Genomic DNA, 12,575 nt, shown 5'->3' with positions numbered 1-12,575 from the left:
AAATGTTCATTGTCCTTCTTAAAGCTGTATAAATATGTCTCTAACTTTTGACTTTCACTTTTTATGACATTTAAAAAATAACACTGTGTTTCAGTTCGCTGCAGTGCCTTCTGTGTTTCAGGTATTTAGCAGGAGCAGTGGGTGGTGGCTCCATTGTTGTACAGGGCTGGGCCCAAATCCTTTGACTGTAGGTCAGGAGAGTTTCTGTCTTAGATTTGGTGCTGTTCTCAACACCTGGTTCTTAGTCTCCCTTGCCATTTTGCTGGTGTCTGTGTTATATCTACTTCCTGCTATACAGAGAACCCTAGGTGGCCTTCAGAGTAAGGTGCCAGCATTGGAGGAGGCAGTGCGCACTGGCCTATACCTTCATGCTGGAATCCTAGTAGGCCCCTGGTAAATGTGTCAGGAACTGTCTTGTTTCCAATTCTAATGACACCTTGTGTGTTTCACACATTGCACCTATGAACTTTTTCCTGGTTTCCCAGAAACTGACACACTGCTATTTTGAACATTACTTTGTGTTGGGTGACTGTATCTTTTCCTGCTTCATTAATGATGTACTGAGATGAAAATAATGACTTTCCCAGCCACTGGATAAAACAGGTACAGCTCAGCTTTGCCTGTCCATGGTTATTTAGGCCTCACTTCCTGCTGTTAGCATCCTACTTAGTCCTTGGTGTGGCTTCGTCACTGATAGTTCCTCCACTGCCACCCTAGTCTGTGTCTGAGAAGTTGAGACTGCTTCGGTGGGACTCTGGAGTTGCTTTGGTGCAGGCGGCTTCTGGGGCTGCTAGAGATGCTCTGACTGCTGCTTCTGAGATCACCTTCTTTGGGAACACCCTGTTCTCATGAACTAGCCCATTCTCTGCAGGTCTCTGTGTTTGGGGAGTGCTGACTACTGGTGGTGGGATTTGCCACCAGGAGTCCCTGCTGTCCTGTGCCTGCTCAATGGAGAACCATGGAAACACATTCTCTCCTGCAGGCCAAAAATATGGCTATACTGAGCTCTGGCCTCCAGCTCATTTAACATTCATGTCACCTATTTGCAAACACCTCTTTGCAAAACTCCCCAATGGTCATGGGGAGCAGTCTGTGGAATAGGGATGGAGATGGAGCCAGGCCACATGCCCCCTAAAAACAGGGTCAAGTCACTGGCAAGATGGGAGAACAGCATTAGTGTGAGCCATTTCTGCCTTCAGGGTATGGTGCTTGTTAGATGTGTTTGGGCCTCGGGTCCAGGGCTGGACAGTGCCTGAAGGATAGCTGAAGAAAGGGCCAGGACTTGTACATAGGTAGGCCAGGGCTCTTCTTGGGTCCTAGACAAGACGGCTACTGGAAAGAGGCCTTCCTTTACCTGGGGCTTTCTATTTCTGAATACAATTGAGGCCCCAGGAACTATGGCAGGAGTGAGGCCTGAAGGCTGCTGAGTCCCAGCCTGCAGAGGGGCTTCTTCCCCAGACTGATGCCTTTAGAAAGAGGTTCCGTGCCTCCTCTGTGGAAGGGGGATTTGAGTGAGCATCTGGGAACTAAGGCTTACTCTAAGCAGAGGGAACCACACTAGTGTGTGTACATGAACACAGAGGACTTGTAATCTGGAGTCTGAAGTGGTCAGGGAGCCATGTAGGCAGTGTGGTGGAGGAGTATATGGACTGGAAGCAGGGCTACAGGCCCTTGACTGCCTGTTGGAGGCTAGCTTAGGCCGCTGCAGGGGCCTGTAGCTATAGGTCCCTAATCCTTCAAGGACAGTAGTTTTCCTCTTTGAGTCACAAATATATATTTTCACCAAGGAGCCATAATTTTCTAGGGATACAGAACAAAGGAGTCCAGCAGTTATGTAAACTGTTTTCTCTCAAGTACTTCTCTGTAGTGGACACTTCCCCTTTGCAAACTGTCCCCACCTTTCTGTTCTCCCCAAGAGCATAGTGCGTGCTCTTTTTCCCTGACATCTCCAGTCCTCACCTTCTCTTCTTTTGTGTGTGTATGCACACGTGCACGTGGAGGTCACACGTCAGCCTCAGGAGCTCTCTCTCCACCTTGCTTCCTGAGTGTGCTCCATGCCTGCCATTTCATTTCACTTCTAGAGCTCTGACTGGGGTCCTCATGCCTGTATGGTGCACTGGCTGGTTTTGTGTATCAACCTGACACAAGCTGGAGCTATCACAGAGGAAGGAGCCTCCCTTGAGGAAATGCCTCCATGAGATCCAGCTGTAAGGCATTTTCTCAATTAGTGAGCAAGGGTGGGAGGGACCATTTAGGTGGTGCCATCCCTGGGCTGGTAGTCCTGGGTTCTATAAGAAAGCAAGCTGAGCAAGCCAGAAAGCAGCACCCCTCCATGGCCTCTGCATCAGCTCCTGCTTCCTGACCTGCTTGAGTTCCAGTCCTGACATCCTTTGGTGATGAACAGCAACATGAAAGTGTAAGCTGAATAAACCCTTTCCTCTTGAACTTGCTTCTTGGTCATTTTTTGTATTGGAGTAGAAACCCTGACTAAGACATAAGACAAGCACTTCACTAAGTACTTCCCTCAGCCCTGCATTGCCCCTTCTTTCCTAGGTTGTTCTGCCCCTGCCCTGAGGTCTTTGTTGATCTTGTGGTATAAGCAGGGTTGCCGACCCCTTATCTTCAGCGTGTAGGCTGTGTGTACATGTATGTTAGTCATGTTTCAGGCTCTGACAAAACACCTGAGGACAACAACATGGGAGGAGGATTTATTTTGCTTCAGAGTTTCAGAGGCTTTGCTTCCAAGTCCAGCCAGCTCCATTGCTTCTGGGCTGTTGTAAGGCAGGAAGCAGAGAGAATAGCAAGAAGGGTCAGGGCTTAGATACACCTTTCAAGAACACACCCCCTTTGACCTACTATTAAACCTCACCCCACCTCCTAATGACTAGTCCATGAAGCTGTGAATTTAACAGTGGGTTAACCCACTGATGAACTCAATCACCTTTCAGTCATGCCACCAGCTGGAGACCAGCCTTCCACACATGAGCCTTTTGGTGGACATGCAATACTAAACTCACAGAGAGTTGTTAACTATGCTTTTTCATCCCCCTGCCTTTGCCTCCTTGCAGACACACATGGTGGCCACTCCAGTTGCCAACAGACATGTTGAGCACCTACTGCCTGCTAGATAGACTCTGAGAGTACAGAGGTGACTTCCTGCCCTCCTGCTAGGGACAGAAAGCAGAGGAGAGGGAATCAAACCTGTGTTGAAGACAGCAGGAAGTGATGAGTACTATGGAAACAGTGCTAGGAGCCTTGGACAAGTGTGAGGGTCTACTGCTAGGCAGAGACTGGCTGCCTAAAGTCAGCCTAAAGCTTGAATAGAGCTGTTCCCAGTTCTCTGTCTCATGGGCAATGTGGGCAGATGGTGACATAGCCTTGGAAAGTAGCTATTGAATACTAGGCAAGAATGGTACTATGGGTGTATGGGTTCTAAACAATGTTCTGAAGGTGCTGTCAGACCCTTGGCAGGAGGATTGCCCAAGGGATACAGGGTTCTGGCTTGTGTCTGCCTGTTCCTTGTGGGCTTACAGTGCCTGGCTAGGCACTGGCTTTGATCATGTGATACACACTAGACTGAAAAGCACTTGTGTGTTTAGAGCACTTGTGTGCAGTACCATTTTATATGTAGCTTGCGGTGTAGGGTTTTCAAGGTGTTAACTATAAAGGTGCTTTCTGTGAGTCTGTCAAGTTTTGGTTTGTTTGTGAGCTTAAGATCTTAGGTTGACACTGACTAAGCAGCTTTGAATCTGGATACTCTTTAGTTTTGTCTGCACTTCCATTGTGCAGTCTCAGACAGCGTGCCTTCAAGTGCTCCTTTTCATCTCTGGTCCTGTTGTTGCAGTGAATAGCACTCCCAAGACATAAATGTAAGAGCCGGGCCCCATCCCTTTACTCATCCCATACGCTGGTTGCTCGGTGAGGGCTCAGATTCTTTTCCTGAACAGGCAGTACTGTCCTTCTGGCTGCTGTTGGTGTGTGGTCTTCCCTTTCCTGTGGCTTGCTTCACCATCTCTGCCAGCTCCCCTTCAGGCATACGTAATCCTTCCAGTAACTCAGGTTCTAGGTATCCCATGTTCTTAGCATTCGTGGATGCCTGGGGCTTTTCTTGGTTTAAATTGCATAAATCCTTCGATGGTGAATATGTTGAAACTCTAGAATGCCCAAAGTTCATTTGATTGTGTTTACAAATATTTTGGGCTGTGAAACCATTTCTGAAATGGATTCTGTTACAGTCACAACAGAAACATGGGGAGAAAACAGTGAAAGCAATTCATTCTCATGGCCCTGCCCCCATTCATTTTCCCTCTTTTTTGACAGAGTCTTGCTATAATGTAGCCCAAGCTGGCCTCAGACTCCTTAAAGCTCACGCTAGCCTTGAACTTGAATTAAAAGTAGTCTTCCTGCCTCAACATCCAAAATTCAGGAATTATAGGTGTATGGTACCATGGCTGGCTATTGTTCTTTTTTGAAGCCTTTGTTTTGATATGTTTTTAAACTTACTGGAAAGCTACAGGCATGTCTTCTTTTGAGGGCACCCTGGAAGCCATTTGCATTAATGCCTGCACCTGACTGTACCTGTACAGTAGAGCTGAGAACCGGATTTATTTGTACTGCCAGTTAGGACTTGGAGTTTCTAGAGCTTTGGTTTACATATTGCTGGTAGGAAAGACCTTGTGACCATCTCACGAATGATTTTCTCTGATCCTTGGAGGCTGTATAGATCATCTTATAGATAATTTAAGCAGAAGGTAGCTACTAAAACAATTATGATCTGAAAGACTGCTGCTGTCCTTGAAATGTCTGTTTGTAAATGAACTTGGGGATCACAAGTGGGGTCTCTGTCACTCATAGGAAACCGAGACTTGGGCTACTTTCCTGGTCCACATTCAGAGCTAGTGAGCGGCAGAGCCAGACATTCCGCTCATTTTGGCTGACTTTTGCTAATTTACTTTATTATTGGATACATTGTTAAAATTCTAAGTAGTGGAATTGGTACTCACAGTAGTTGGCTACAGCAAGCTTGTATCTAAGATCTGTGTCTGTGTAGTTCTGTGTGAGTACAAACCAAGTCTGAAGTGTTAATGTGTGCTCATTGCACAGAGTCCCTCTCAAAGCAAAGTTTGATTTGTTCTTGTTAGCCTGAGTGTCTCTGTAAACACCTAGAAATGGCCTAGCCCTTTTCTTTTTTTTCTATAGGAATTTGCTTGCTAGAAAACAAAATGCAAGGCTTGATAGACAGAGAGACTTGGGATGGAAGCTGTTTGGAAAAGTCCCACTCCGAGAGACTGCTCAGAAAGATTCAAAGAAGACCCAGAAGGTAAGGCATGAGTGCAGCGTGTGCTCAGCAACCACACTGCACCCTCACTGAGGCTGGAAGGTGTAAAGCTCTCTGTGTTCCCTGGGTGCCTGGGATCATAGACTGAAGTCCGAACACAGTGTGTGCTGGGATCTAACTCTCTTCACCTCTTTACAGATTGTAGCATGCATACAGGGAAGTTCAGCAGGGCTTTAGATATTTAACCTTGATGCGTTTTCGTCAGTCTTTCCAGTAACAGTTGCAGATGTGTTTTATAATCTAGCTTTATTGTGCTTGATACTAAAGCAGTCTCCACACATCCTGGAGCTTAAATCCTTCATTTTGCCCTGGAACATGGATAGGCCATCATGCTCCCAGGCTCTGGGAGGACCTTGCCCCTTGCTTACTTAGATGCTGTCTGCTTTGAGACTCAAGGCTCGGCTAGGCCAGGCCTGCACCGGTATCCCACTGACTTTTTGCTCCTCGTGTCTGCAGCTGGAGCACCTGCTTAACTTCACAGGGAGGGGCCCAGGACAGATGGTGACAGCTCTTAGGCAGCCTTGATTTTTAGCACCAGCAACTTCTCTGAGGCTCTGAACCTGTTTATCTCGAAGGTCCGCTGTCAGCCAACTGCTGTGGCCTTGAACCTGTTGAACTAAAGGTCCACAGTTGGCCGAGTAGTTGTCCTCAGCAGCAACCCCCCTTAGATCTCTGTTCACTGGCAGTTAGCTATTCTCTGAGGCCTCTTGGGAACCAACTAAGTGGTAGTCCTCAGGTCTGAGAGAGGACATAGCCCACCTAAGGCTATGGAAAGTAGACAGGTCTTTGGAGCTGAGCCTGGGGATCAGAAGGGAGGCTGTGACCTGAGTCACCGGTGTGCTCATGCCTCTCTCTGGCGGGAGGACCTTCCTATGCTGAGCTCACTTGCAAGTCCATGTTGGAGAAGAGGCACCTCTTGGGGCTGAGGTCATGAGTGCCATGAACAGGACTGATGACTGTTAGATGTAGGAATAAGATGGCTATCCACACAGTGCATTTTCATGTCTTTCCAAATTAAATTTGTTAGAATATTGTTTATCATTTCCCTGGGAAACTCACTAAGGTTATCAATGTTGGGGGAATAAATGTTTTTCAAGACAGGGTTTCTCTGTGTATCCTTGGCTAGCCTGGAATTCACTCTGTAGGCCTTTCCGACTCTGCCTCTCAAGTACTGGGATTAAAGGTATGCACCACCTTGTTTGTAAATTACATTTTGATTTTTTTAGTCATTATGGAGACTTACTAAGTGAGCATACGATTAAATATGAGTTTGTATGCAAAACTCAGTTGTAACTTTCCTAGGAGATAAAGTAAGGTAATTTCATCTGCAATTAAGAAGGAGTGACAAGGGCTGGTGAGATGGCTCAGTGGGTAAGAGCACCCGACTGCTCTTCCGAGGGTCTGGAGTTCAAATCCCAGCAACCACATGGTGGCTCACAACCATCCGTAATGAGATCTGACTCCCTCTTCTGGAGTGTCTGAAGACAGCTACAGTGTACTTACATATAATCAATCAATAAATAAATCTTAAAAAAAAAAAAAAGGAGTGACAAGTATGTTAGTAGGCATCTGTATGACTCTGGAGATCACTTGCTTCATGCGTTAACTGCTCTGGAACCTTATTGGGGAACTGAACTGTAGAGGCCAGCTGGCTGTGCAGGAACACGGTTCTGCTGAGAAGACCTTTGGCTTTAACCATCAATAATGAAGAAAGTGACTTCATTATTCTTCAATAATGAAGAAACCCTATGCATGAGTCACACAGTCCTGCCTGGGACTGGTTTGTATATACTTTATGTCTCTGTTCCTCTCATATTTTAGGTCTGACTCCTACCTAACAAAGCCAGAGAGGGAGAGAGTCAGGGTGACTACTTTGGGCACCACTGCCTTGAGCTGGCTTCTTGTCACTCTTGCTGGCTCTGTCATTACAGAAGCCAGAGTTAGACCCTTGATTGTCCATATGTGTGATCTGAGAAAGTGACGGTAACTGTATTTAGAGCTAAAACAGAACCAAGGATTCTTAGAATTCCCCATTCTTCTTTCTGGAATTATTTTCGTTGGAGAAGCATCATCAAATGGTGCTTTAAGAACATAACTTTGGGCCAGGTGATGGTGGTGCAACACCTTTAATCCCAGCACGTGAGAGGCAGAGGCAGAGGCAGAGGCGGGGGCAGGCTAATCTCTGAGCTAGAGGCTAGCCTGGTTTACAGAGCAAATTCCAGGACAGCCAGGCCTGTCTTGAAGGAGTGGAGGGTCTACCAAGAAAATGAAGGAAGGAAAGAAAGAAAGAAGTCTAATTCCCTGACTGCAGTCTATGAGGACTCCACTCCACACAGTGGAGGAGAGAACTGACTCCTGCAGTTGTGTATGTGCCTCTGCCCACAGGCACATAGTGCACACTGTGCTGCATCAGGTGGTGTCCCAGGCACCAGGGGCGTGAGAGTGTGTGTCCTGATGTGGCTGCCAGCTTTGTGGTAGAGCAGTGGAACAGATGTGTACACAGTCACTTGTGTGACCTTGGGACAGTTGTCTCTTTTGGGTCTCCTCAGGTGTGGACTGGGCATTAGAATACAGTGTTGCTCTAACATAAGACATAATTATGTGGTGTATTTTGCCTGGAGTTGGTCAAGGGATGCTGTTGCAATTTCCAGCTAATAAATAGGCCTACGTTGTAATGGAAGCACTCTCTGTGCTTTGCCCAAGGCACCTGACCTCATTCAGTCTGAGTGACATTTCTTGGTTTTGCCTTAGAGACTTCAGTTTCTTTGGAAGTATGGGGGACAGACGGAGAAGAGGGATGTTAAAATGTTACTTACCTTTTTCTTTTACAAATTTCATAAAAACCTTGAAAATTGTCTTGTTCTCTATCAGCTTACATGATGAGTTTGGAGACACTTTTTTAGGGGAATAAAAAATGACCCAGGATAAGAGAATAAAACCAAGGCCATGATTCTTGAAGTGAGATGAGGCCTGTCTTTGTTACCTGTATGTGAGAAGCGCAAGTCTGTAGGCTTTGTGCCTCCAGCACACTGAAGTAAACCTGCGTTTTGGGACCCAGAGCCATGTCCTAGAAACTACAGATTATCCCAAGGGTGATGGCTTTTCAGTGAGAATGTTGGCTATTGGTGGGAAGTAGCCATCACTGTGGCCAGCTCCACACAGGGCCAGAAGTTCACCCAGCAGCATGCAAACTCTCTAGCCACTAAGCTACAGAGTGAGGTGCTGCCTTCCGTTCTCCACCCACCGGGCTTGAGTGACAGGGCTGTGACCACTCAGCAGGGTTGGTGATAGCATTTCAGAAGTGCAGTCCTGTCCCTTGTGAATAAGGTGAATAAAATGGGGTGTCTTGTTCTGTGTGCTCTATTGGCTGTTTGTTAGGAATTCACATAGTTCTCTGGGAGTGAGGTTGATCAGAAAGCTGATGCGTTGCTGGTTCTCACTCAGGCTGGTTACCGTAACCATAGGCTTACAGGTTTGTTGTTAGCTTTGTTTACCCAGGATCATCTTGTATGGTTTTGCAGAATCAAGTCAGTTTTTAGATGTTAGAAAATGCTGGAAAGTGGTAAATCCAGGGCAGCTTAGAGTGACATTCATTCTTCTGAGCTCTGGTTTCTGAGAGGTCTGGGATACAAAAGATCACACATTACAGGAAGAGTGTGTTTGGGTGCTCAACAGAGGTAGCTGAAAACCTACAGACACATTTTAAAACACTAAGAAATGAATACAGCCTTCATTTTCATCAGCACCCTGCCTCATTTCGTCAACTTTACTAAGTATGATTTGTAACCCAGGACCTACAGTTGGAAGGAGAGAAGGGACTCCTGCAAGTTGGCCTCTGACTTCCTATTGTGTGCTATAGCATGGGCATGTACATGCACGTGTGCACAGGCACGCATGCACACAGACACGTATACACACAAACACAGTTTGTGGTCCCAGTTTTAGGTTGGTAGAGTAAGCATACTGTGCCTCTCCAGGCCCAGTGAACACACTGCATGGACAGAGTGCACAGAGCATCCACTCGCTAGTGAGCACACTGTATGGACAGAGTGCACAGAGCATCCACTCGCCAGTGAGCACACTGAATTGGACAGAGGCACAGAGCATCCACTCACCAGGGCTGGGGAGCACATGGTGGCAGGGCTGTGCAAGAAGACTATAATTCAGAGTGCTGCTGAATGGAAACTGACATTTTTAGCCTGAACTCAGGCAGACCAACCCCAGAAAGAGAACACCAGATGGGGCTCTGTGCCTGGGTAAAAGAGCAGGTCCAGTACTTAGAGATAGGCAGAGACCCTCCTTTGTGTTATTTTCCCCTCTGTTCTTTAAAAAAAATTATTATTTTATGTGTATTTATATGCATTTTATGTGTACTTATAAGCATTTTATATGTATTTTGCCTGGCTGTATGTATATGTACCACATCTGTGCCTGGTGCCCAAGATGTAATAGAACTTCTGAGGCTGGAGTTACAGACTGTATTGAGCAGCCATGTATGTGGGTGCAGGGGGTTGAACCTGGGTGAGCTGAGCCAACTCTCCAGCCATCATTACAGTCTCATGGCAGGCGGCACTTGTGGTGTCTGACAGGAGCCTAACACTCTCAGGAGGGGAAGCTGGTGAGAAAAGGAGATTGCACCTCTCTCGCCAACACAGTTATGGGAAGTGTGTGGCTATTTAACCACAACAAGGAGACTCAGGGAACTTAGAAGGCACTTGGTAATTGCAAAGAGACTTGCCGGAAAGTGATTTCTGTAAGGTTGTTATGACTGCCTGCCACTGTCTGTCTGGGTACGTGGATCTGACCCTAAGGAACTTCAGTAGAACTGGATGGATAGAGCATGTAAATCTCTGACTGGCCACTGGGTGGTGCACATACAAGACAGAGTCAAAAGTGCTGAAAACTGAGTTTAGAACTTGAATTTGATAGAAAAGCGGGCTGGAACTTGTAAATCTTTCTATCTGGAATCCAAATAGGTTATAATAGCGTCAACATTTACACAGGCCATGTCTTGGAACATAATGTTAGAAAAGCCTGTGGGCTGGAGAATTGGTCCAGTGGCTAAGAACACTCATTCTTGCAAAGGACTTGGGTTCGATTCCCAGCATCCTCATGGAGGTTCACCACTTCCTTGGCATCAGGCACACATGTGCTGCACAGACATACACTCAGGTAAAACGCACATACACAAAATACAATAAATTTTAAAATATTAAAAAGAAAGGTCTAGAACATTGTTCAGAATTATTGGGCTTCAGGACTAGGACGTCTTTTGGTGATCAGTAGACACTGATCCTATGATCAACATGTGTTGGGATTGTGTAAGACCTTAAAGAAGCAATTAGAAGAATTGCTTCAGCAAATAGAGTAGATACTCTTGAGAGTGAAAGACAAAAACAGTTGAGAAACAGAAAATATAAGAAATAAATGGACATTTATAATAGAAACACACAACTGAATGCAGTCAGTCTGACAGTACAGATCAAAGTAAAGGCAATAAAGTAATATAATCCTGAACACAGGAGAAACCACTAAAATGTTTTAAAACCCAGCAAGATGGAGATGGCTTAACAGGTCCAGGTGCTTGCGGGCAGGTCTCACAACCTGAGTTGAATTCCTAGATTCTGTATGGATGTGCCTGTACTCACCTGCAGTCACATACCCAGTGAATAAAGCAAAAATTAAAAAAACAAACAAACAAAAAAACAAAAAGAAGCCAGAATCACTGGTTTGAATTTATGTCACTGCACTGAGATCCCCGGAGAAAGAATTTATAACAACAACAACAAAAAAAAATTATTAGAATAAGTAAAGGAATCTGTCCCAAATTTGGCAAAACACCACAAACCTACAGATTTAAGTCAAGTCAGTGACTCCATAAACAGGGTAAGTTCTAAGAAGTTCATGGCCTGGCAAGTTATAACCCAATGTTGAAAGTGAAGGCAAAGATGTCTACAATCATCAAGAGAAAAACAGTGCATTACTTATTGAGGAATAATAATTTGAATGTCTATGAATTTCTCATCAAAAACAGAGGGGGCTGGAGAGGTGCGAGCCCAGCAATCAGAGCAGTTACAGCGCTTGCACAGCACCAGAGTTACCTTCCCAGCGTCTAGGCTGGCAGGCTCATCCACCTGTAGCTCAAGTGCCCCTTTTGAGCTTCTGCTAGCACCCACAAACACCTGCTCATAGCCCCCACATACACACAATTAAAAATGCAATGAAAATATTTTTTAAAAACTCATAAAGGGAATCAATAATTTTAGACTGTTAAGAAAAAAACTGTCATCCCAGAGTCTTGTATCAAGAACAAAGGGGAAAAGAAAGGGCTCTCAGATGAAGACTAAACGTGTTTGCTGGCAGGAGCCTCGTTGTAAGAGAGTTGGCCAAAGACTGTACTTTCAGGGATCATTTCATACAAGAGTTGGCCACTGCAGGGTCATTGCACTAGAAAGAACCTTGGAACACAGGAAGAAAGAGGAATAGAAATGGTAGACATAAGGGCAGAAGACATAATTCTAGATCGGCAGTTAGTTCTCAGTGGGTTCTTTAAAAGTGTGTTAGGTTAATGGTAAAGGTTAGTATTGTTTGGGTCTTTAACTGTATATAGAAGTAACATATAAGACAATCATGTACCAAGGGAAAGGCGGTGGATTCCTACTTGAAGTCATAAAATACTGATTCCAATCAGGTCATGGAAAATTGCACATATCATTCAGCTCCTAGGCCAATCAGTGAACTCTGCAGAAAGATGACCAAAAGCATGATAGAGAGATTAAAATGGAATTACAAAATTCAGAAAACTCAAAATGAAGGCAGAAAAGAGGAAACGGGAAAGAACAAAAGACAAGTAAGGCGGTACTTGAACTTAGACCATATTGTTAAAGAGGCTTGAAAAAATAACCCAATTCTGTTTTCTACATGGAACTCTTCAAATACAGAACATGTAAGATAACACATGTTAGGATAGGACAGGAAGAGATAGGGCTGATAGTATAGTTTAGTGGTAGTTTGTGCTTGGTGTGCATGAAGCCCTGGGTTCAGTCTTCAGCACTTCCCTTAAGGTAGATATTAATGTCATAAAAAGTAAGAACTGGCCGGGCAGTGGTGGCTCACGCCTTTGATCCCAGCACTTGGAAGGCAGAGGCAGGCAGATTTCTGAGTTCGAGGCCAGCCTGCTCTACAAAATGAGTTCCAGGACAGCCAGGGCTATACAGAGAAACCCTGTCTCAAAAAA

At 45.3% G+C, this 12,575-nt stretch overlaps 1 protein-coding gene across 5 annotated transcripts in view; it reads left to right on the top strand.

Moving 5' to 3' along the window:
- Tbc1d14 (TBC1 domain family member 14) overlaps positions 1–12,575 on the top strand; it is a 97,089-nt gene that overhangs the window by 37,650 nt on the left and 46,864 nt on the right. For all 5 annotated transcript variants that reach the window (XM_021162241.1, XM_021162242.1, XM_021162245.2 and 2 more), the window contains one exon: positions 5,200–5,320. In XM_021162241.1, coding sequence (XP_021017900.1) covers positions 5,200–5,320 — 121 coding nt within the window. The remainder of the gene's footprint in view (positions 1–5,199; positions 5,321–12,575) is intronic.

The sequence above is a fragment of the Mus caroli genome, chromosome 5, assembly GCF_900094665.2.
Source record: "Mus caroli chromosome 5, CAROLI_EIJ_v1.1, whole genome shotgun sequence".
NCBI lineage: Eukaryota > Metazoa > Chordata > Mammalia > Rodentia > Muridae > Mus > Mus caroli.
Note: the sequence above shows the minus strand (reverse complement) of the source record. Positions and strands in the feature narration are given on the sequence as shown.